This window comes from Neoarius graeffei, chromosome 12 (assembly GCF_027579695.1).
Source record: "Neoarius graeffei isolate fNeoGra1 chromosome 12, fNeoGra1.pri, whole genome shotgun sequence".
Taxonomy (NCBI): domain Eukaryota; kingdom Metazoa; phylum Chordata; class Actinopteri; order Siluriformes; family Ariidae; genus Neoarius; species Neoarius graeffei.
The window spans coordinates 13,329,029-13,354,463 of NC_083580.1; the positions used below are offsets into that span (position 1 = coordinate 13,329,029).

The 25,435-nt window shown below is 41.7% G+C and overlaps 1 protein-coding gene across 1 annotated transcript in view; it reads left to right on the forward strand.

The window, feature by feature from the left end:
• The window catches only part of man1b1a (mannosidase, alpha, class 1B, member 1a), an 80,013-nt gene that overhangs the window by 41,848 nt on the left and 12,730 nt on the right, over window positions 1–25,435 (forward strand). Inside the window, exons 7-13 of the mRNA XM_060935542.1 lie at window positions 2,683–2,874; window positions 2,964–3,112; window positions 3,262–3,450; window positions 3,789–3,979; window positions 14,208–14,325; window positions 14,559–14,753; window positions 19,219–19,350. Of these exons, the coding sequence (XP_060791525.1) occupies window positions 2,683–2,874; window positions 2,964–3,112; window positions 3,262–3,450; window positions 3,789–3,979; window positions 14,208–14,325; window positions 14,559–14,753; window positions 19,219–19,350 (1,166 nt within the window). The remainder of the gene's footprint in view (window positions 1–2,682; window positions 2,875–2,963; window positions 3,113–3,261; window positions 3,451–3,788; window positions 3,980–14,207; window positions 14,326–14,558; window positions 14,754–19,218; window positions 19,351–25,435) is intronic.

Here is a 25,435-nt window from a genome sequence, read left to right on the forward strand (position 1 = left end):
TTCATGGTGTGGCTCATCAATTTTATTCCTCTGTAATTACTGCAGCTCTGTACATCTCCCTTATTCTTGTACTGTATATTGGGACTAACATACTCTTTCTCCATTCCACTCTTTCTTATTGACTCATTGACCCATTTATTTGTTATGTCTATTTGGTGTCAGATTGATTTTATTTAGTCTAAGGCCCTGTCCACACGGCAACGGATTCAGGTGAATCCGATAAAATTGTTTATCGTTTCGGCCTGGCGTCCACCCAAAACGATATTTTTTGAGAACGGTTTCCAGAGTGGAAAAATCTGGCAACGGCGCCGTTGCGAAGTCGTCTGGATGAGTAGAACGGATTTGTTTACGATGACATCACAACCACATGACTAGAACAAGTCATCACGCCAGGTCGAAGAAGGGGTTTATGCGCATGCGTCCTACTTCTTCTATTGTTCTGGTGTCTCCGATGGGACCGTCTTACAGCGCACGTAGAGGTGTGGCATGTGTATTGCATCGTTTTCAGCAAGCGTTGCATTGCCATATGTACCTGATAGTTTACTGATCCGTTGCCCATGTGGACGCGATATTTTTTTTTTTTTTTACCCGCTAAAAAAAAAAAATCACGTTGCCGTTGTCATGTGGATGTAGCCTAAGAAGCGCACTTGTTTTTATACACACCCCAAGTTCGATTGCTTTGTCATCACCTTCCAGAGTTATCTTCGCCTAATTGCGGAAGCCAGTTATTTTAACTCTTAAACCCTGAATTTTATTGTTATAATTTTGTTTTTTGGTCTTTATTTATTGATTGATTGCCTTGCACTTCAGGAAATCGTTAGATGAGATGAAAAATTATATATAATTTTTTTTAAACAGTTATTCCATGAAATCGAGTCGAACACGAGCTGATAGCTGATGAGGCGCGTAGCACTGAGTTAGCTATAAGCCATGTATGACGAGATTAAGTGGAATAACTGTTTTATTCTATCCATATTCACTGGATTTTGAGAAACGGAGCGTTTTTATTTTTTGCAAATTCGATAAATAAAAACTTTGTACAAAACGTCCGACAAAATCATTTCCGCTTAGTTGGACTTCTTAAAACTCTATCAATGGCTGCACGAATTGACTTTAGTGTTGTTTTTTTGTAGAAAGTGCCGTCTTGCCGTCGTGCCGAGGTATAGAATAGCTTTCGACGTTTATTTAATTCTTCCTTGGACATTTCAGTGATGTAATTTTCAAAATTTTTTGAGCTTTTGAACCAGTCTATTAAAAAAAAATCAACAAATTTTCATGCTTAAAGATGAATGTAAACAAACCATCAAAATGACAGTAGCAATTTATGAAAAATGCTCTAATAATAATTCTTGAAAAATTAACAAAAAGATATCAAATCAAATCAAGTTTATTTGTACAGCGCTTTTAACAATAAACATTGTCGCAAAGCAGCTTTACAGAATTTGAACGACTTAAAACATGAGCTAATTTTATCCCTAATCTATCCCCAATGAGCACGCCTGTGGCGACGGTGGCAAGGAAAAACTCCCTCAGACGACATGAGGAAGAAACCTTGAGAGGAACCAGACTCAAAAGGGAACCCATCCTCATTTGGGCAACAACAGACAGCCTGACTATAATATTAACAGTTTTAACAGGTATAACCCTCAACTGTCCTCATGGGGCCGTCCTTCACAGGAGCGGTGCGATAAAACTCCGACCAGACACAGGGCACCAGGATGGATCAAGCAGGTCCGAGGGGCAGAAGAGGCCAGCATCTCAACCCCAGGACCAACATGTAACTCAGAGGGACAGGGGGGGGGAAAGAAAACACAGGTTGTTAGGTATGCCCTAAAAATGACAAGTATTAAATCTGTGTGGTAGGCTCGCAGAGACGAGAGTCTTTATATCAGGCATAACACACAACAATGGCATGTTAATATGGTAAAAAATATCATGACCTGCTCTGGCTGGATGCTTGATTGGGTGATGGGAGCACACTCCTCAGCAATGATGAGATGCAGATCGGACCCTTAGGGCTGGCCAAGACAATTCAGTTACATTTCACCGGGTCTGGGACATGCGACAGAATGTCTGACGGCCGATTCCCTGCAGGCTACGATAGCCAGTCGAGGTCTCCACCCTCTCCACCAAAAGATTTCCTGTTGACTCCATGTAACTCAGAGGGACAGATTTGGGGTGGGGGGGAGGGAAAGAAAACACAGGTTGTTAGGTATGCCCAATGTCACCTGAATAAGTAGGACATATTGCACCGAGTACAAGCAGGGACTCCGGCAACTAACTATGACAGCATAACTAAAAGGAGAGAGCCAGAAGGTAACACAGGCATGAGGGAGCCCCGGGACATACATATATATGTGTGTGTGTTCTTACCGTCAAATACTTTTATTCCATATTTTGTTGCTTTTTTTTTTATTTTATTTTTTGAAGCCTTGTTTTCAAGTAGAGTTTTTATTTCGTCCTCGATCGGTTCAGCAAAACGCTCCGCCATTTTGTTTTTCTCTACTCGCGGTGTATGAGCTGATATCCTAGTAGTCGAGTAGCCAGTCAGAGCGCGCGATTGTTCATATCCAGTGAATATGGATATTATAAATATACATGTACATGTGGTCATGTTATAGGTAATACCATTATAGTACACCATTGTATGTTGATTGATTTTCAAAAAAATGACTTCTTTAGTCCCAGTGAACCCGGTGGATCGGGCAGAGGCTGTCAGAGAAGCATTCAGGCATGCATGGAAAGGCTATAAAGCGTTTGCTTGGGGTCATGATGAGCTAAAGCCTGTTTCGAAGACGCACAGGGAGTGGTTTGGTTTGGGTCTCACCCTCATAGATGCACTTGACACCATGTGGATTCTCGGCTTGAAAGAAGGTAAGACTATGGCAGGCACTTTGAGACAGTTGGTAATGTCTTTCTTGCTTAATAATTCTATCTTATTGTCCATGTTTTCTCTCTTTCAGAGTTTGAGGAAGCTCGGAGATGGGTCGAAACAGAGTTATCATTCTCCAAGAACGTTGACGTGAATCTGTTTGAGACCACCATCCGCATTCTAGGAGGCCTCCTGAGCACTTATCACCTTACAGGAGACATTCTGTTCCTGAACAAGGCAGTGAGTAGCTCCTTCTTCCCCCGCTTTTCTAAAGCTAGTCAGCATTCATATCAGAAAAAGAGCTTTTCAGGTCTTTTAGGGTAATTTAACATGAGTACTTTTTTGGAGTGTCTGCGTGCTTACTCCGCTTCATCTTTCTCTTCCCTTAGAAAGATATTGGTTCGAGATTAATGCCTGCTTTCAAGACGCCGTCCAAGATCCCTTTTTCCGATGTGAATATCGGTAAAGGCACTGCTCACTCACCACGCTGGACCACCGACAGCACTGTGGCCGAGGTCACCAGCATTCAACTGGAGTTTCGTGAACTCAGCAGGCTCACTCAGGACCCACAGTATCAGGTACTGACATCAATTCTGGCCGAGCAGAAGGTTTTGATTCATTTGGTCTGACAGCACACCCCATTCTGTTTTTATTCCTCACATGATAAATATCTGGATTTGTGTTTATGCTGTTTAAAGTGTGGCTTTGGCATTAGATTGAATGAATGAATGAATGAATAAAATGATAAAACCGTATGGGAAATGTCAACGTCTTTCTTACAGGAGTAGTATAATCTTATTTGATTCATTGATTCTTAACTATTTTTGTCCTTGAATGATTTGCAACTAATGCACAATCCGTAAGATCTTGATAACTAAAAACAATGTGATTGTTGGTGTTGTGTGTTTGTGGTTAGAAAGCAGTGGATGAGGTGATGAACCTGGTGCACAGGTTGGACGGGAAGCGCGATGGTCTGGTGCCCATGTTTATCAATACAAACAGCGGCAAGTTCACACATCGTGGAGTGTTTACTCTGGGAGCCCGAGCAGACAGCTACTATGAATATCTGCTCAAACAGTGGCTACAGGGAGGGAAAAAGGACATCACGTGAGTTGTGCTGTGTTTTGTTTTTAGGGGTGTCGTGGAAATTTAATCACTGCAATCTGCTGAAAGATGTCCTTCGGTCCAAATTTGATCTGGATAAGAGAGACAGCAAAATGCTGTAAATGTAAAAAGGACTTAATTTATAATAATGAGACTTTTTTTTTTTTTTGGTTGAACTTGAATATTTTTCTCATATATGAACCCGTTAGTAATAAATCAGAAGGAAAGCCATGCATTCAGCTATGGACTATTATTATATAGTTCAAAAAGGAACTTTCGATTTTACTACCCACAATTTAATCTTTATAACCATCACATTTAAGAGAGGCAGAGGGTGTAATGGTGTGACTGGGGAAGTGCTGAGTCAACATGTCCTTGCTTCTTAGACTCAAATGAATATTCTGAAACAGTCCATTTTTTTCCCCTCTATTCCCTTTCCCCCTCTCATCCGACCCCTGCTGTGCTCTATGGAATGGTGTCTGTCTGTCTGTCTGTATGGCTGGCTGGCTGGCTCTAATGCAGACTCTGATGCGTGGCCATTTGCGTGCCTCTCACCTCACTCCTCTCCACCTGATCATGATTGGCCTCCTGCCAGTGCATATATTACACCGAGTTGCTGCTGAAAGCTGCTCCATCTCAGCGCTGCACACTTTTTTAAAAATCCTTGCTTTAAAATATTCCAGTAAAGTTTCTTGGTGGTGGCGCTAAAAAATAAAGAAAAGAAAACCTCATGCTTTGCAATTAAAGTAATACTCCGCCGTGTTTCATTGTATTCGCAACATCTGTAGTACAGTGTGTGCAGGGCCGGATTAACATGGCCAGGGGCCCCTAGGCTACAAGTTGCTGTAGCCCCCCCCCCCCCGGCCACCACCATCTTATCCCATCTACCTGTAAAGAACTGTCTATTTTCTACAGAGATGCCTACTAGTACGGATTGGCCGTATTTTGTACGGAAAAGTTACGTAAATACGATGTTACGGCAAACAGTGTTATTCTGTACGGAATTATTATAAAGTCTTAAAAAATTCCAGTGAGTTGTTTTTAAATGTCCAAGCGACTTTTTCAATCCATGCGCGATTTACGGCTATTTATTTTTACGACAACCGCACATGCTGTGTGTGACATGCGCAGATTCTGCACATTTGTTCGCGCTATTTTCGATACGGTAGAATGGCCGTGCATTACACCCAGTCAAAAGGGCAATGGATACGCGCACTGCAAACTGTGTAGAACTGACATTAACATCACTCGTGGTGGTCGCGATGACTGCACGCGGCATGTCAACTCCAAAAAACATGTGGAGTATGCTGAAATGGCGAGTCAGGCGGAAAGTAAATCTGGGGGTATCCAGCAGTTTTTTACGAAATCTGTGGATGAAAAGACACGGAACGTGACGCGTGCTGAAGCGGTGATGGTTGACCTGTGCTTGGAGTTGAACTTGCCAATTAGTGCCATGAAATGTGAGTTAAACTTATTCAGTTTCTTTTTACATGTCTGATTTTTATTCACTGAAATATCAAACACTGGCTGTACTTCTTTAATTCAAAGACTTTTCAGTGTTGCAAGTGCAAATGTACATGTAGTATGATCAAAAACAGAATTTTATGATTAGTGCTGTTGGGATTGTGGCAAAAAAATGGATCATTCCACTGTTTTAAATACAAGTATAAATGTCATTTTATTCAATGTCTCTTCTGAAGCATTATGCTGAAGTATTTATATATTGGGACATTAAGATAACAATGTCGGACTCTCTTTGGCATGAAATAAGAATTTTTTTTTTTTTTAATTTTATTAGAATCCGTTAACAGGTAGAACATTTTGCCATGCAATATAATATAATACTTTTGAGGAGTTACATTCAATACCAATGATTGGTAGTCAACCGTAATGTCTGCAAACAGGGAACACTATTGTATTTATAAAAATGTGATATATTGTATGCTCTAGAAATTTGTTGAGTGGAAATTCAGTTGAGATGGCTGCTCGCGTTTTGTTTATTCAATTCACACAAAACAGTTCTTTTTAATAATTTAAATGTTAAACATATTGGTATATACACCTCTTTATAATAGAAATGCGCATAAATTAATGTTACTGAAAGTCATTCCAAAATACTGAAAAATGTTTTCAAGAATACTGAAATTCAAAATTTGGGGTAGGCGTCTCTGTTTCTACATTTTAAAGGTTTTTTTTGTTGTTGTTGTTGTTTTTTCATTATTAAACTTTGTACAGCTGGGCCAGCAAAAACAGAACACGAAAAACTAGAAGGTTTAGATTGACAACAGCTTATCACAACTTATGCAACTGTCAATTGAATGTGCCTGTAGGCCTTTTAGGCAACTGAACCTCTCAAGTACACGATGAAGAGGCTATAATGAAAGGCAATAAAGACAAAGTAAACAAACTAATGATCAACAACCAGTATCGTTCTTAAAAGTTTGTCCTCCTAGCTTTTCTTGTACTAGACTTGCACTTGCCAGTTGGGTTTCATGAGGTTTAAAAAACCGTTAGTTTTGGTATATTGCTCAATAGAGCTTTGTCACGTTGGGCTTTTTGCCATTGCGCCTTGCGCTTTTGAGCACCGCTCTTTTATTTTCTGTCACACATGTTCACTGTTCAACTGTGGAGCGACGTCGTGCGTGACGTCTAACGTTTATATATGGAAGGCGGATTTGCCTCACCCAATCAGCGTCCGTTTATTTAAATATTCATTTTGAGCCAATGAATATGAAGGTTTTTTTTTCTTTTGACCAATTGGGGGCCCCCCTGCGACGCGGGGGGCATGGGGGCCCCTAGGCTGAAGCCATATGAAGCCTGTGCGGTGATCCGGGCGTGAGTGTGTGATGTACCACACATAGAAATTTCTACACATTTCCCTGTACTGAGAAAAGAACAGAGGAAACCGAGGTTGTCCTGATATGTTACTGTCCATCATCGTCCAGTTTCACGACAACACGCAGGCCACTGTCCAGTTCGACGGCTCGCGGTCGGAAAGGTTTCCGATTCGCTGCGGCGTAAAACAGGGCTGCGTACTCGCTCCGGTCCTGTTTGGCATTTTCTTCTCTGGTCTTCTGCGTCATGCCTTTTTCCAGAGGCCTCAGGCATTGCCCTGCACACAAGGAGCTCTGGAAAGCTTTTCAATCTGTCCCGGTTCCAGGCTAAGACCAAAATCGGAAGAGTTATGATTCGTGAACTGCTCTATGCAGATGATGATGCTTTTGTGGCTCTCTCCCAGCCAGAGCTACAAGCATTGTGTGATGCATTTGCATCTGCCTGCACTGAATTTGGCCTGAAAATCAGCCTGGGCAAGACTGCCGTCTTTGGCCGACAAACCCCTGAACCACCATCAATTACCATTAATGGATCAGTCCTCGCTAACGGAGAGAAATTCTGTTACTTGGGCTCCATTATGACAACAATGAACTCCCTCGACGCAAAACTGGACACACGCCTGGGAAAAGCATCCACTACCTTTGGATGCCTCCGTGCCTGTGTGTGGGACAACTCCCACCTCTTTACCAAGCTGAAGATTTGAGTCTACGTGGCCTGCGTGCTGAGTACTCTTCTCTACAGCTGTGAATCTTGGGTCACGTATAGAAGGCAAGAACACCGCCTTAATGCATTCCATTTCCGCTGCCTCAGATCCATCTTAGGCTACTTGTTGTGCGATAGAGTAACAAACATTCGTGTCCTGGAGGAGACTGGAAGTATGGACCTTTATTCAATCATCCGTGCTCGCCGCTTGCGATGGATTGGTCATACTATCCATATGGAGGACAGCCGATTGCTCAAAGATGTCCTCTACAGTGAGCTGCCAGATGCTCCTCACCCTGTTGGCCGCCCACGCCTTCGCTTCAAAGATGTCATCAAACGTGACCTACATTCATTTCATGTTAATTGCACTGACTGGGAGGTCCTTGCAAAAAAAAAAACACACTGCATGGCACTCTGTGATTCTTAGTGGCACATCACAATGTGTCAACAACTACAAAAAGTTTTGTGAAGACAGAAGAGCTGCAAGGCACCGTGTTCATCTTTGTTCGCAAAGGGATGGGCCTTGATGGATGATGATCCCTGTATTGAGAAAAGAACAGAGGAAACTCAAATGAAATTAAAATGAAAGTCTAAGGATATTTGTTGAATTTTGTCAATGAATATGCAATACATCAGTAGCGAACCGCTACTACTAGAGCTGGGACTTCAGCTCAGACAAAACTTAGCCAGACACACCAAAAAAAAGCAACAGGGCAGAGGATTTTGCAAGGGATTAGCGGCAGGGTGCCAGGTCACGCCGTTGTGTGTAGTTGGTGATTGATGATTTTAAAAGTAGCTAAGTAAATTGCATAGGGAAATTAATACTTAGGTCTGAGTGAAAAAATACTGCGGCGAGCGTGCGTGGAGGAAGAGTCTGGAGACGGGAATCTTAGCTTCTTGGCTGTTAGCCTGTGCTACTTGCTCTCGATAGCACTGGCTTGACCTCTTTTGTTAGCATTCGTGAACACTACTGATGCTAAACATACACTGCTGTAAACCCTTTTCACTCGCGTGACCTTCGTAAACGCGACCGCCATTTTGGACATGAAGAAATAACGGTTTATGGCACAGACCCTTTCGGTTCTCGCTCATCTAGCTGCTACAATGACTGCTTAGACTGCAACAATAATACCTAACACGCATTTAAGTATCCGTCGTAAAGACGTGAAACTCGTCGAGTGAGGAGTGTGTTCATTGATAAGCTAACACAATCTAAAAGTAGACATACCATCACACTGCCCTGGCGCTGTGTACAGTTTACCTTCTATGGTTTGTGCACTCGCTATTTGCCATTACTTTCTCCAACCCAGTGTTCGAACTATGCCGATATTTTCGGGGGGTCCCTTTTTTTTCCCTGGGGGGGGTGCTTGCGCTTGTCTCAGAGCGCGGATCTCCAAACACATGAGAAGCCTCTCTTACGCACATATCACGTGGACTCCACACCTCCACACACGCATCGCGTCTGAAGTCATAACTCATCAGGGGAAATCGTGTCCGCATTGGCATGTTCAAAAAACAACCTCGCGTCAACAATGATACCACACGCAAGAAAAAAAAAAACAGTCAGGCTACTCAACACATCTGATCCACAGCAGCACCAAAGCATCACTGGAAATCATGTCAACAACCAATCTTCCATTTCAACACGCGTCAACAAACAAATGGCACCACAAACATGAACGAATTGGTCAGGCTACCGATTCCAAACCCACAGCAGACGAATAATTAAATGCAGCTTACCTTAAAGCAGAATCGACCACAAAGGAAGTGTGTTGGCACTGTTGGCACACTTCCTTTCTACTAGTTTGTGTCCCCAACCTGGCAGCAGCAGTCGTTGTCATATCGGTTTATTTTATCTTTGATGTAAACACAACACTTCGGATATGCAAATGCTTCCCGTTACACACGATTGTTATGTCAATAAACATCATTTTGCCAATATTTTAGAGACCATCCATCTTCTCCGTCGGTCAGCATCTGTCAGTATCCGATAAAATGATAAATCTTGCCTTGTGTGTTGATGGTTACTACATCCAGGTGCACAACAATATAATGGCATGATGGAAGTCTTGCTGAAAGTAAAAACTTTCTTTGATGGCTATATTATCTTTCGATGCTTCGCCGTCGTTCCTCGTTGTTGCCTGTGGTAGATTACTGGTAGTTCATGTCCAAAATGGCGGCCGCGTTTGTCGTGACGTCACGTGGGAAGGGTCTATAGTCTTCTGTCCCAGCAGTGAAATCCTAACCAATGAGTGAGCCAGCTTGAAACTCTTCTCTGCCTAGAGACGACAAACAAAAAAAATCTCGTCGGATAACTCTATTTTAATGTTTTCAGGACAGTAACCCTTTCGTTTCTGAAGCAAATTTGATAGAAAACGAGGCCAAATTGAAATTAGAAGAGAATAATTATAATGAAATTATTAAAGAAATTAAAGAATGATAATTTTAACAATCTGTACCTATGCAGTTTCCCACAAGATCTAGAATTACATTCTAATGATAAAAAGCTCATGTCAGTCCTACTAGCTGCATGTAAAAAAGCTATAACCCGTAAATGGCTAAAGCCTCAAGCCCCATCAGCAGATGATTGGATAGATATAGTCTATGAAATATATAAAATGGAGAGACTTACATACTCACTCAGACTACATCAAGACGAATTTACCAACTTGTGGGCTAGATGGGTTTTCTTCATAGGATCCCGAAGATCAGACTTTGTATGAAGTAATCCTTTTTTTTCATTTCTGTTTTTTATTTTATTCTATTTTACTTTCAAATAATATCATTCCTCCCAGTTCTATACTGTACATAGTTCTGTTGACGGTACCAGATAAACCTTCACTAAGGGCCAATGAACAGTAGATCATTAGATGATCATGATCAAGAGACAGCACCTTTTTATTCTTTTAAGAAAGTCATTTCTATTTTTACTCTTGCTTAGTATAATCTTGATGGAGCTGTGCAGTGTCATAGGCAAGAATTGGGGTTATTCTTGTGAGCACTGTTCCTTTTTTTATATATATATTGATTTACTATTGTCTTCATTCTGTGTATTTTTTTATTATTATTATTGTTATTGTTTTACTTGTGAAGGCATCTCTTGTATTCATTTGGTATTGCTGAATATTTAAAATGTAATGGTCCAGAAGATGCTATTTTTCTGTATGTATGCTTTTGTGAACTCACTGGTTACCAATAAAAAAGAAAAAAAAATTAAAGAATGAAAGAAATTAAATATAACATTTGAAACGCTGATACGTTCCGGCCTTCTCTGAAGGCTTAGGCCAAATTTACATTAGACCGTATCTGTCTCGTTTTCTTCGCGGATGCACTGTCCGTTTACATTAAAACGCCTGGAAACGCCGGGAAACGGGAATCCGCCAGGGTCCACGTATGCAATCCAGATCGTGTCTGGTCCGCTGCTGTGTAAACATTGAGAATACGCGGATACGCTGTGCTGAGCTCTAGCTGACGTCGTCATTGGACAACGTCACTGTGACATCCACCTTCCTGATTCGCTGGCGTTGGGATCACACACACAGTGGCTCAGTCCCGAATCACTGCTCGTGCGCTTCACTCGCGCGCTCTGTGAGCTGCGCAGGGCCGGAGTGCGCACCCTCCAGAGGGCACTCGCTGTTCAGGGCGGAGTGATTTGGAGCGCAGGAGGAAGCGCTGAGCCGCACTGAGGTTTATTTACACATTTCAACCTCCTTCAGGCGCTTAAACTAAGTGAGAACATGAACATCACAGCCAGGTGTGTTTATCTGCTGGAGAAGGTGTTCGCTTGCCATCCTTCCACTTGCAAGTGGTGAGTGACTTGCGCATGCCCGATATGCACTGGGATCATGTGACGTGCCGTCTAATTAGTCATGTGATTAGCGTATCCGTGTATTGGCGTTGCTGTGTGCACGCGAATCGTGTATTGGCGTTGCTGTGTGCACGCGAATCGTTTTAAAAACGTTAATCTGATGATCCGCTGATTCAAAATAATGTAAACAGGGCCTTAGAAGGCCCTGACGGTTCCCCTCTGAACTCCATACATGAATTTGAAACTACAACCATTAATGTTAACAATACATGAGAAAGTCTTTCCAAAGTGTATGAAGTTTTGTCCCATTAGCACTGCTGAATGCTGAATTCTGATGGATCAGAAAGTGTTGTTTATTGTTGTTTCTGTAATAACTTGCACAGGGATTTCTATGACAGACGCTTCACACAAAAGGATTATAAAAACGCGTAATATTTATGGACACGGTAATAGACTGGTACCAAAATTCAAAAAAGTGCTTATTTAAGGAGTTAAAGGCATTTTTGAGACAAAGTCGGCAAACAGTCTTATTTTGTCAATTTGGGTGTGCCGAATTCAAATCTGCAATATGCCGAGCTCTGTCTGACCTCTGTTGACCTCTAGAGGTCATTGAACTTTGGGCCTGTAAACATCTCAGCTGAACCCAGTTTCTCAGCTTTCTAAGGAATGAAATGTACTAAAATGATTAATGAAGTTAGCAAATGGCCTTGTTTGTTAAATGTTTGGGTGCTGAATTCATTTTTCATTTGTAAAACGACATATGACCTCTGATAACCTCAAGGTCATTAAACTTGGCCTATAGGCCTATGCATTTAACGGCATTTTTAAACTGACTTTACTCCCCCAAAAAGAATATGAACAGACAAAAAACAAATACAACATTAAATGCCAGTCCATGTACGTGTGACTTACTTTTCACAATGAGAATGCCTAGGCGATCACCTTACATAACATTGCATTACATTTAGCGGTTATTGTTTATACAAAGCTACTGAAAAAAGGACAGATTCAGCAGCATACAAAATGTGGGGGTATACAGGGTATACAGGTTAATCAGGGTTAGTATATGAGTGATTCCACGCTTATGGGTACTGAAATGGGGACATGAACTTATTTTTAAAAATTCACCTAAAACCATTTCTTTTTTTACCATCGGGTCACAAAACATGTAATCTTTAACTAGACAGGGACACTCTAACGAGTGCAAACCCCGCCTTTTCCCTATTAAAATACATTGGGCGAAAATTTCGAAGTTCTGCCATGACCTTGACCTTTGACCTTTGACCTCCAAAATTTAATGGTTTCCTTCCTGGGTGATTGGCAACACATGTACAAAATTTGGTCCAAATCGATCCATTGGTTCTTGAGATATCTTGCAGACACACAGACAGACAGACAGACAGACAGACAGATACACACACACACACAGACTGACGCAGGTGAAAATAATAACCCCTCCGACTACTGTCGGCGGGGTTAATGAATGATATGTTAAAAGATAACTTTAATTTTCTGAGATGTAATAAAAACATATTTATATGCCAAAGTCAGAACGTAACAGAAGTGTTGTGGACATATATATTCTCAGTTTTAACAATGTAGAATTACTTTTTGAAACATAGGAAGGTGATGTTTTAGCAAATATAATTAATAAACATGTGTAGTAGAATAAACATAGACATTCTTTCAATAAGATTAACATGGTATATAGCTAGATTGTAATTAATTTGTAACAGACGCGAGATGGACAATCGTAACAGAAGTAATGTAACAGACATCATTTTGGAACTCATAGGCTTGACTTTGGCATATAAATGTTTTTATTACATCTCAGAAAATTAAAGTTATCTTTTAACATATCATTCATTAAAGATTACATGTTTTGTGACCTGATGGTAAAAAAAGAAATGGTTTTAGGTGAATAAGTTCATGTCCCTATTTCAGTACCCATAAGCGTGGAATCACTCATATATGAGAGTTTTTTTGTTTGTTGTTTGTTTTGTTTTAAACGGGGTAAAGCCTTTACAAAAATCAAACAACAAAGAAAAAAACTCTCATATATATATATATATATATATATATATATATATATATATATATATATATTAACCTGTATACCCTGTATGTATGCCCCCACATTTTGTATGCTGCTGAATCTGTCCTTTTTTCAGTAGCTTTGTATAAACAATAACCGCTAAATGTAATGCAATGTTATGTAAGGTGATCGCCGAGGCATTCTCATTGTGAAAAGTAAGTCACACGTACATGGACTGGCATTTAATGTTGTATTTGTTCATATTCTTTTTGGGGGAGTAAAGTCAGTTTAAAAATGCCGTTAAATGCATAGGCCTATAGGCCAAGTTTAATGACCTTGAGGTTATCAGAGGTCATATGTCGTTTTACAAATGAAAAATGAATTCAGCACCCAAACATTTAACAAACAAGGCCATTTGCTAACTTCATTAATCATTTTAGTACATTTTATTCCTTAGAAAGCTGAGAAACTGGGTTCAGCTGAGACGTTTACAGGCCCAAAGTTCAATGACCTCTAGAGGTCAACAGAGGTCAGATAGAGCTCGGCATATTGCAGATTTGAATTCGGCACACCCAAATTGACAAAATAAGACTGTTTGCCGACTTTGTCTCAAAAATGCCTTTGGGTGTCACAATTCTGGATTTTGGTACCAGTCTATAAAGTTTTCTGCCAGGAGGTGTTTATTTAGAAATTTGGAAGGAGTCTCCAGTGTTGGTGCTTTTGTAACGTCAGAGCTAAAGCTGCTGTTCCTTTAAGTATTCAGATCGGGGAAAGACTGAAGACTTGATATGATATGAACGCTATGATATGTAATATGAGCGTGCCATGTGTGTGTGTGTGTGTGTGTGTAGGTTACTGGAGGACTACCTTCAGGCTGTTGATGGAGTGAAGAAAAATCTACTTAAACAGACAGCCAGTAAGCACACCTTTGTCGGAGAGCTCTCCCATGGACGTCTCAACCCCAAAATGGTGAGATTAACAGAAATCTGGCACATCCAGGCTTTTGTTGAGATAATATTCCGCATTTGGAGTTAATCTGTAGACCAGCGGTGTTTGGGACATCTGTGTGTTTTAATCCACAGATTCAGTGTCCGTAATGAGTTCTGCGGAATTGGATTGCTTATGAGGATGAACACTGACATTACTGATGGAGATTGCTGTATCTCTGACCTGCTGGAACCTCCTCTGTTTTTCTTTCCCAGGATCATTTGGTGTGTTTTCTCCCGGGTACGCTGGCTCTGGGAGCACATAACGGCCTGCCAGCTGACCACATGGATCTGGCATTGCAGCTGATGGAGACGTGCTATCAGATGTATGTGCAGATGGAGACCGGCCTGAGCCCGGAGATCGCCCACTTTAACCTGTACAGCCTCAACGGCCGTGATATAGACGTCAAAGTAAACGCTTCAGCCTTTCTTTTTCGTATACGCTGAACTCTGATGGACACTGCTTTAGTCATCGAAGCTGCTCCCCCCCATCTCCATCTACTGAACTGATTAGCATCCGTCAAAAGTTTGGACACGCATAGGTTTTTCTGCATTTTTGACTATTTTCTACATTGTAGAACAATACTGAAGACATCAAAACAATGAAATAACATATGGAACATACAGTATAGAGGGTTCCCGCATGACATCACTGCGCCGCGAGATTTCAGTAGTCGCCATATTGGAAGACCAAGTACACATCTATGCAAGTACATACATACATAAAACAAACTACACCTGAAATGTAGCCAGGGCCGGTTCTGCCCTAATCTGGACCCGGGTGCAACATCGCGCAACCCCCCCCCCCCCCCCCCCCCCCCAAAAAAAAACCACCAGTCTAAATCAGGACAACCAGTGTTCGAACTACGGGGGTGCTCGAGGGATCCGAGATCCCCTGAAACAGACATGAGATCCCTTGAAAACATGATTTGGGAAATGTTGGGGGGGGTCTCTAAAATATTGGCAAAATGATGTTTATTGACATAGCAATCGTGTGTAACGGGAAGCATTTGCATATCCGAAGTGTTGTGTTTACATCAAAGATAAAATAAACCGATATGACAACGACTGCTGCTGCCAGGTTGGTTGTTGAGTAGCCTGACTGTTTATTTTGTTCTTGCGTGTGGTATCATTGTTGACGCGAGGTTGTTTTTTGAACATGCCAATGCGGACACGATTTCCCCTGATGAGTTATGACTTCAGATGCGATGCGTGTGTGGAGTCCGCGTGATATGTGCGTAAGATAGGCTTCTCGTGTTTGGAGATCCGCGCTCCGAGACAAGCGCAAGCACCCCCCCAGGGAAAAAAAGGGACCCCCCCGAAAATATCGGCATAGTTCGAACACTGAGGACAACCATCACATAACTATAACTATAAACATTTTATATCAACTATTTTAACTAAATGGGCTATAATAAATAAGCCTGCAGGCAGCCACGGCGGGCTGCCTCAGAAAAGTAACCATTCAATGACACAACTGAAAGCCTGCAGCCACGGCGGGCTGCCTCAGAAAAGTAACCATTTGTCCTACCTTAACTCGTTTTGCATTTTCTGCCTCCTTTTTTGTATTTTCGACCCTGCGTTTATTTTCTTTCCTTTTCTGAAAACCCGATTTGTGTCCAGACATTTTGTTCTGCTACCAACGAACTAACTCGTCAGGTCTCGTCTCTCGAGTCCGCGATGAAGGGCAACAATTGATACATTTTTACAAACAGCCAATAGGGAGGTTGCAACGTTCAGGCGCTTCTTTGCTCACAGACACTCAGTAATGCACTTATTCTCTGTCTCCTGGCAGAAAGCTCCTTGGTTTGCTTGTGTCTCAATCACAGCTGGTATTCTGTAGAAAGACTTCTTTTCACCTTTCCCATCAGCTTTGTTGGAACACCCTAACACAGCACAAAAGTTTACCATTGTAGGTTTATGACGAATCAAGTGCCTTGTGGGTTTAAATTCCGCGCGCTGCTGTTATTTCCCCCTAATCACGAGTTTGTTGGTCTTCCAATATGGCGCAGGGTTTGTTTACTTCCGGTGACGTCAGTGGGAAGGGTCTATATGGAATTATGTGGTAAACAAAAAAAGTGTTAACCAAAATACGTTTCATATTTTAGATTCTTCATAGTAGCCACTTGATTTACCTTGACGACGCTTGGCACACTATCGGCATTGTCTTAACCAGCTTCATGAGGTAGTCATCTGGAATGCTTTTCAATTAACAGGTGCCTCGTCAAAAGTTAATTAGTGCAATTTCTTGCCGCCTTAATGCGTTTGAGATCAAACAGTAAAGAATAAAAATACAGTAAACGGACCTATTCTACAACTGTAGTAATCCATATTATCATATGACCCATACACGCGCTCTTAATAAAACCATTAGGAAAAGTCACGTGACTGGGCAGATACAGATTTTTGAATCCAGTCCGGAAAAAGCCGTATGCGGCCCCGGACCCGTTTCCCTCGCTTCCGTCGTTTTCATTTTGCTCTTTGAAAAATGAGCGAGACAACTGAGCACAGTAAAAGTGAATTTTATTTATTAAATTTTTTTCAAAACAATTTTTAACAGTTTTATTAAAATTGTTTTCTTCAAAAATACAATCAGTATCTCCACCAGTCAAGGCTTCTGTGCTGTTTGGTTTGTTGCCTTTTCCGTTTTTTCTGAGGTCTCTGTGCTTGGACTTCAGGACTTCCTTGGACTTTTTAAAGTTTTTGTTTTTCAGGATGTTTATTTTACTGTTGTTGTTGTCAAGGTAGCGTTGAATACTTCGCAAAAAGGAAGACAGAGTGTCCGGTTTGTCGTCTAAATTTCCTTTTTTCTTTGCTTGTATATAGAAACTGCATAGCAAGCTGTTTCGCTCCTTAGAGGGGACGACTGTTATGTCTCTTTCCTCCTTAACTATGGAGCATCAGCCACATAAAGTTTTATTAATCAGTAGCGTAAAATAGTATCTATGTCTAAGACATTTATATTTCATATTAAAACGTCTATGTAAATTAATACATAGAAAGCCTTCACTTTAAGAGAAATTCAGGGCGAGCATGTCACTCACCCTGTCGCTGTCACACGCACACATCATCTCGCTCCCTGTCCTATGGCTATAGTCCCTTTAAATCACGTGTTCGTTTTTTGAATGGGAAGGCGGAAAGAGGAATGAATGGGGGTAGATGGAAGCCGGCGCGCGGACATTCTGACATCCTTCAGAATTCTTCAATGATCCGAAATAAATTGGCTGCTACATGCTTATGGATTACTTTTGTTCTTCTTCGCCCTTTTTGAGGAATGTACAGTCGGACTTAAACCCACATCTGAAGAGGTGAGATCGCTCCTTTTTTTTCTATTTTTGCTGGCGGGATTGTTTTGTTTTTGGAAAGCGCACGGGCGGTGCGCGGATTTTGTTATACTGCTTACGCTGTGGTTGGACTAAAGACTCTGCCCTAAAGGCTATTTTCTCACTCTCTCTCAAGGCCTCTGCATGCTTGTGCGACAAGGCTTTCGCAGATAGCTTTTCACAGACAGTTGTCATTTATTGTTGAGCGGGGGAATAGGCGTGCGCGATGTTATTCACCGGCACAACGCAAGGGGGCGAGAAGTCGCTAGGAGTAGTTGGTGGGTGTGGTTAATGGAGTGTTTATCCTCCGGTTACTTATAATGACTAGAACTTTTTTATAATGACTAGAACTGGAGTCGTATAGATGTCCGTACTTCTTCGCTTCCTCAATCAACCGCTCTTCATGCTGCTCCATCTTCGCTCGTGTTTTTAAAAATGCCGGTCGTGAAAACAAAACAAACTGGGAAAGTAGGGAAGCGGAAGTGCGTGTACAGCGGGTAGAGTGGACCAATCAGAGCCCTCTTGTCTGCGAGGCTTCTGCGGTGGTCACAATTTTTGGGAGGTGCGCGCAGAGCGTCTGCGAAGGTGGGGGGGCTACGCAGACACTGTCTGCGACACTGTCTGCGAGGACTGGGTTGTCAGCATAAATTGGCCTTCACTCTACACCATCCCACAATAAAATATTCACATTGAAAATATTTGTAAGCGCGTTTCATGCACTAAGTTATAAGATTTGTTGACAACTCGTATCGAGTTCGTTACAACTTTAGCAAGAAATCTTTTGAAAACGTTCATGTCGTACTTAGTTGTTTTCTTCTTGTTATGGTGTTTTCTTCTTCTTGTCCTTGTTTGTATAAACAATTGCTCGAAAGTACCTTTTTTTTTAATTTTCTTAGACAATTTCAGCTTATTCTCTTCAGTCTGTGTCTGATAAGTCATCTGGATAATAAAATTCACTTTCACTGTGCTCACTTGAGTTGTTTTTCATCAACCATTGTTCATTGTTTTCCACTGTGTATGTTAGTTAAAAAAGGTCATATGGGGGGTGTCGTGGCTCGGGTGGATGGGGCGCCGTGCCATGGATCCAGGGACCCGGGTTCGATTCTGGCCCGGGGTCGTTTCCCGGTCCCTCCCCGTCTCTCTCTCCCGCTCGTTTCCTGTCTCTGCACTGTCCTATCCAATGAAGGTGCAAAAAGCCCCCCCCCCCCCCCCCCCCCCCCCCCCCCAAAAAAAAAAGGTCATATGATAAAATGCTTATTGGCTGAGTTAGGTCGGGCCAGATGGGAAAATATTTGGCTCTTGGTAATTTGTACGGCATGACCTCGAGCCAAATATTTTCCCATCTGGCCCGCCTATTCAGTCAATAAGTACATATTATGTCACGAACCGCTCAACTAAATAAAGAGAAATGTCATCCATCACTACTTTAAGACATGAAGAGTCTTTTAATTCATAAAAATAATGAAAAACCATTGAATTAGACGGTGTGTCCAAACTTTTGACTGGTACTGTATATAACATGACACATTTACGCTCTGTGTATCTCTGTGTAGCCGGCAGACAGACACAACCTGCTGAGACCCGAGACAGTGGAGAGTCTGTTCTACCTGTACAGATTCACCCAGGACAAGAAATACAGAGACTGGGGCTGGCAAATAATGGAGAGCTTCAACAAGTACACCAGAGTGAGTTATCATCTCCAAACCTCGATCAAAAATCCTCAGCTTCCTGCCATGTCCTTCCTGTTAAAATAGTGGCTCTGATTTCGAAAATGACTGTTCTAGTGGTTCTGTACGAGCAATGCACTTCCCCGAGAGAGTTTTCAGCCTGTCTGAACGGATGGAATAAGCTTTCTTTGTTCGTGTCCCATTCAGCCTGACTGTAATATAGCCACTTTTTCTTATGTAAGATTTTTTGCCACTACGAATCACTTGAATTGGAGATTTCATAGGAAATGTTTATACAGTATGTGCCGTGAACTCGACTCTAAAATTTGTCAAACATTTTAGAAAAAGTGCATGCGGATCATTTAATAATCTGTGTTACATGTTATTTTCTTAATGTTTTTTATTCTGATTATTGCAGGATTTTTAGGCTGCATGTAAAGGCATGCTATAGACTTTTAGCTTCTAAGAACTGCTGCAGTCATCATTAAAGTGTACTAGTAATGATCATGCTTACAACATTAATCGTGCTTTTATGTGTTACTTATAGACAAAAGACGTGCACATTCAGTCAAAAAAACATAGTAAAAGCACTTTTGTGGACAATTTTTTATTCTGTGAATTACCCGCGGAGGCAGAACCACAAGGAGCAGCCATTGCCGGCCGGAAGTGGCGTACAGTCATTGATTCCGGGTTATCGGGTGCGAGTAAACAAGCAGTGTTCTGTGGGTCAAGATTCCCAGTTTCCAGTCAAGTAACTTCAGAACACGTTGAATAAGTATAGATCTAATACTTGTAATACTGTAGATCTTTATTTTATGGCACATATCTATTATTTCATGGCATTATGTGCAAGTAGATTTGGTTGTACTTTGGGGTCGAGAGCTTCGCTGGCGAAGCTCGACAGGTTTAGAATGGGTAGGTCATGTATTGAGAGAAATATCTTTGCGAGTTTTTTATCATACAAGCACGATAAGAAACTTTACACTTTCCTATGTGCCCACTGCCAAATAATAATATGGTTTTTAAATTACCTAAATTAGATGAAACTTCAAAATTGTCACCTTACTCAGTCTCACCGGAGCGCTCACTTCCGCATTCATAAAAGACTATTCATATGCCCTGTGTCCGAAATCGCTCCCTACTCATTATACAGGGCACTACATAGTGGGGATGCCATTTTGTAGTGCTGTCCGAAACGATAGTGAGGATTATTTACACCCTATATAGTGCACTCAAAGTATCGCACAATGCATCACGAAAAGTAGTGAACAACCGATGGTCACTAACCAAAGCAATATATCCCATCATGCATTGTGGTCACGCTGAAAGAAATCAAATTAAAAGTCTCAAATTTGATTTAATAAAAGGCAGCGGAAAAGAAGAAAGTATTCAGCCTTGATTTAAAAAAACTGAAAGATGCAAGCACTTTGTATTGATTGATTAATGTGGGAAATGCGCTCAGTATAATATGGATTTATCACAAAAACACGTGCATGTATTTATTATTTTTGAAAACCCACCAGCCGGCTGATCTGGCACGTTTCAAATGTGCGACAGTAATGACGTTAAATATCAGCGCGACGGACTAGTGTCTGAAAGCGTTTTATCACTTTACCAATGAGCTCACGATATAGTCCTCTATATAGTAATTCCCTATGTAGGGAGTAGTGAACGAGTGAGTGATTTCAGACACAGGGATGGTAACGGCATGATAATCACTTTCACGGTGGGAACACCCACCATAAACAGGATAAAATCTGTCTGACATCCCATTAGGGAATATAGGGATATATTTGGGCTATTTGGAGGTAAAACCTATTTCGTGATGGCGCGCGGATTTTATGCGTTTCAGATGATGCATTTTATGATTCAGGACAGCGATTTGGTTTAATTTTGAGAACTGCGACACTGATGATGAACAGTGCCCCCCCCCCTTTTTTTTTTTTAAACTTCAACTCCATCCAGCCAAAGGTCAGTTAAGTGTAAATAGTTCTTCTATTTCTTATGAGCAGATCGGTTGATAATGTGTTATCTTAGACTGGTGTTTGCAACACAGGGTCAGTGACCAGTCCACTGCAGCCCAGACAATCAGACAAACCAATGACTGTGCGTCACTACCGGTGCCGGAACAGCCCATGAAGGAGGCAACATGTCATTGACCATGCCTGACTATAGAAGCAGTGACTTAAAACTCGCATGTGCTTGACAAGAGCTTATGATGAATGTTACATGACAGAACCACTGATATCATACGTGATCTTTTTGAAATGGCTAGTAATTAAAATTCGCTACAGGTATACTAAGACCAGGGATGTGATTTTTCCGCGAATTCGCGGAATTCCGCTTTTTTCACCTCAAAATTTGAAAAAATTTTTCCGATTTTTCGCTCAAAAATCCGTATTCGTATTCTATTCATTCCGACTTTCAGTAATTCCGTCATTGAGATGAAACGAGGTACGTGATTGGCCCATCGCTCTGTAACAGCCAATGAACGCGCTTGTTAGATAGCTGTACGTAAGCTCGCTTCAAACAAAGAGTTGAAAGATGGCAGCCTCCGTGATCGAGCGTAAAGATGCAAATTGAGTTAAAGAAATCGACAGAATAGTGAAAAACAAGTTCCGCTGGGAATGGTTGGAGAAAGAGGTTGCTACAGACGTTGGACATAAGACTGTGAGACATTTGTTCAGCGATTTCGTTCTTTGGGGAGAGGGCAGAGGTCTCTGGCTGTCAATTTTGGGGATGCTGGGACCTCCCCTGCCCAAACTACGAGCGTGCAAAGTTGGGCTGGAGCCCGGGATAGAAACGAAACCTAAGCGGAGCGCCGCGGCTCGCCTCGGGGCGAATTACGTCCCGAGGCGAGGGGCTACCGTGCCCTGCCCACACTGGTTCTTTGGGGGGAGGGCAGAGGACTCTGGCTGTCAAGTTTGGGGATGCTGGGACCTCCCCTGCCCGAGCTACAAGCGTGCAAAGTTGGGCTGGAGCCCGGGATAGAAACGAAACCTAAGTGAGTAAACACTGGGGTTCTGAATATCCTTAAGTGAATGAACACTGTGGAGTTATGATTATCCTTTGGTGAGTGAACACTATAGAGATCTTGCAGTCACGTGACCGGAAAGTACACAACCGCCATCGTGTCGGTCAAAAACACCGCTGAATACTGCTGCACTCGTGTACAGAATGGATCAATTTCAACCGACGGACTACACGGCTCATTTTTCTAATGAACAGATAACTAGATATATGTCTAAAATAAACGATCTACAGATTTGTGACCCTTCTGGCTTTCCGGACGGAGTTTTCACGACCGGATTTTGAACTGCCAGCGGAATACCCGGACGTGTATGATTACCTCATCAACTTTCCCTCGCTGTTCAGTGGTGAAGCACTGCGTGCTTATAAATCTCTGGACAGTTATCTTTACAGAAATTCAGGATTTGTCAGCGACTCAGATGTGGCATCTTGTAAACAAGAAAATGATCCTCACTGGATGGGTAAGTTACTTAAGTATTGAGTATAGCACTGACCAGCCGATTATAGAATAAGGTAATTCCAAATCGTCCGTGTTGTTTACATGGATCTGGCGTTGGAGAGATAGAGGCTTGGCAGTGGAGATTTGAGTGGCCGTTTTCTGAGCTTAGTCAACAGGCCGGCTCTGCCTGTAGCCTCGCTTTTGCTCCCGGCGCCGCCTCCTTCGCTTTGCTTCCGATAACAATCCACAGAGACCAGATTGCTGGTCTCGCAATCTGGTCTCGTCCGGAATGTTTTTTTTTTTCTCGTCCGGAATGTTGTGCATGCGATGGAAATCGCTACAAACCGCTGGTCTCGCAATCTGGTCTCGTCCGGAATGTTGTTTTTTTTCTCGTCCGGAATGTTGTGCATGCGATGGAAATCGCTACAAAACGCTGGTCTCGCAATCTGGTCTCGTCCGGAATGCTGGTCTCGCAATCTGGTCTCGTCCGGAATGTTTTTTTTTTTTTTTTTTCTCGTCCGGAATGTTGTGCATGCGATGGAAATCGCTACAAACCGTCATTTTCTGCTGGAAACCAATGTCCAGTAAGTCCATACGGTTGGAGTGGATATTGAAGTCCGGTACAGACGAACAACACGCAAAAATACACACAAAAAACATAAAAACCGTGCACAGGTAGGGAGAGCTTGTAGCCACAGCCGTTGTAGTAGAATTGTATATAGTAGGGTTTTCCAGAAGAAAAGGTAGAAGTAGAACCAGAAGTAGAAGTAGAAGGCGGAATAGGGCGTTTGACCTACAAGATCGCGTCTGTCACAATCTGGATCGGCTGTGACGTCACATGCAAGATCTCTATAGAGTTATGTATATGAAGTTGACATTGCTAGAGTAGAAACTGCAGAAAAAAAGTGACTGATATGCTGGAACTGGACATGGATGCTAGCATCTTTTTTCTTTGAGAGTTCCTGAAGACTTGTGGATGAATTCTTATGTTGCATCATGTTTGTTTGAAAAGGCACATTTAGGTATGTTCAACTTCTACAGTAATTGAGAGTATAAATTTTGTTTTTCCTTATACAATTTTCTATTTATTCTAATGCAGATTTAATTTAGAATGACATTTTTAGGTTTCATGTTTTGGCTTTTTGTCAGTTAAGAATCATTGAATTTACTATAGAGGCTCATCGTTGCATGTTGACCATTAAATTGGCTTGAATTTGTTAATCATGACAAGTTTTTTCTTGTGTTTGCTTGCCATTTTAGTACAATTTTTAAGTCAGAAAACCCCAGAACCCAGGAGCTTCGGGGGGCTTCGCCCCCCCTTGTCCCCCCACCAGGGCGCTGCCCTGGACCAGCTGGGGGCCTATGGCCCCCAGACCCCCGGCTAAAATTCAGATAATTTCACCAGCCCCAAATCACATCCCTATAAGACTGTTCTGCGCTTGACCCAATACTCTTGCACACAATATGCTCATAAGGATCATCCTTTCACCACACTCATTACTGTTCACCTTTACTCTTTCACACCTAGAAGATGGATTTCGCTCATGTCATCTCAGGGAGCTTTTCATTACCACAGTCACATCTGGTTTTACTCATTCGGGCTCTAAATATAAACTTAGATCTGTAGTTCTGTAAAGCTGCTTCGTGACAATATCTATTGCTAAAAGCAGTATAGAAATAAAAATTGATTTCAGTTCAATTCATGCATTTCAATTTGTAGAAATGCCGAGCTGTTTTGTGATTTTATTATGATTATTCGTATTATTGTGAATGGTAGTCATGTTTTCCCATTTAAATTTGATTAATTTCCCATTACACTGACCGTATCAATGTTTCTAAATCTTGTATTTGTAACACTTCCCTTTCTATGAATCCCATATTTACATCCATAAATAACTGTGCTTATAATTCTTCTAAGTTGGTAATGATTCCTGGTGGGTACACAGGTAGCCCAGGCAGCCGATTTGTATAAGATGTATGTACTGTATACAAATTGATATAAAAAATAAATAAATAAACGATTGTCCAAATTTCACAAATAAAGCTTAGATTGCAGGAAAACAAGTGTACTTACCGTTTCGTGCACGTATTTGGTCATTTTAAGTGTATTTTAGCCATTTTTGGGTACCCCATACTCTTCTGTTACCTAAAAAGACAGAAGGTTGGAGACTCCAGCGAACCACCACGCCAAGACACTCTGCTTCCACCTGATTTTTTTTTTTTTTTTTTTAAAAACGAGGATTCTTCCAGATTTAAACCCACCAGGCAAAAGAAGAATGTCTAAGGATATCCAGAAGGTATTTCAATACAAAATATATTTTAACTAATAGTATAAATGTCGCCGTTTAATTACGAAAAGCAACAGGCTAAACTTCTTGCCACGAAAAATTTGGACGGAAACGAATATGCTACGCCACGGGAAACCCGAAACCAAACGTTATCTTGAAGCTGATTGGACCGTTATGAACAATAGATAATTTAAACACTCTTATGCAAGGCTGACACTTGCACGACTTTTGGCCACGATTTTGTCGTGGCAAGTCGTGCCATTTTGGGGCACGAACTGGGAGGCTCCCACACTGTTCATGACTAGTTCACGCATAGTTCACGACGAGTTCACGAATGTGTGCCCGT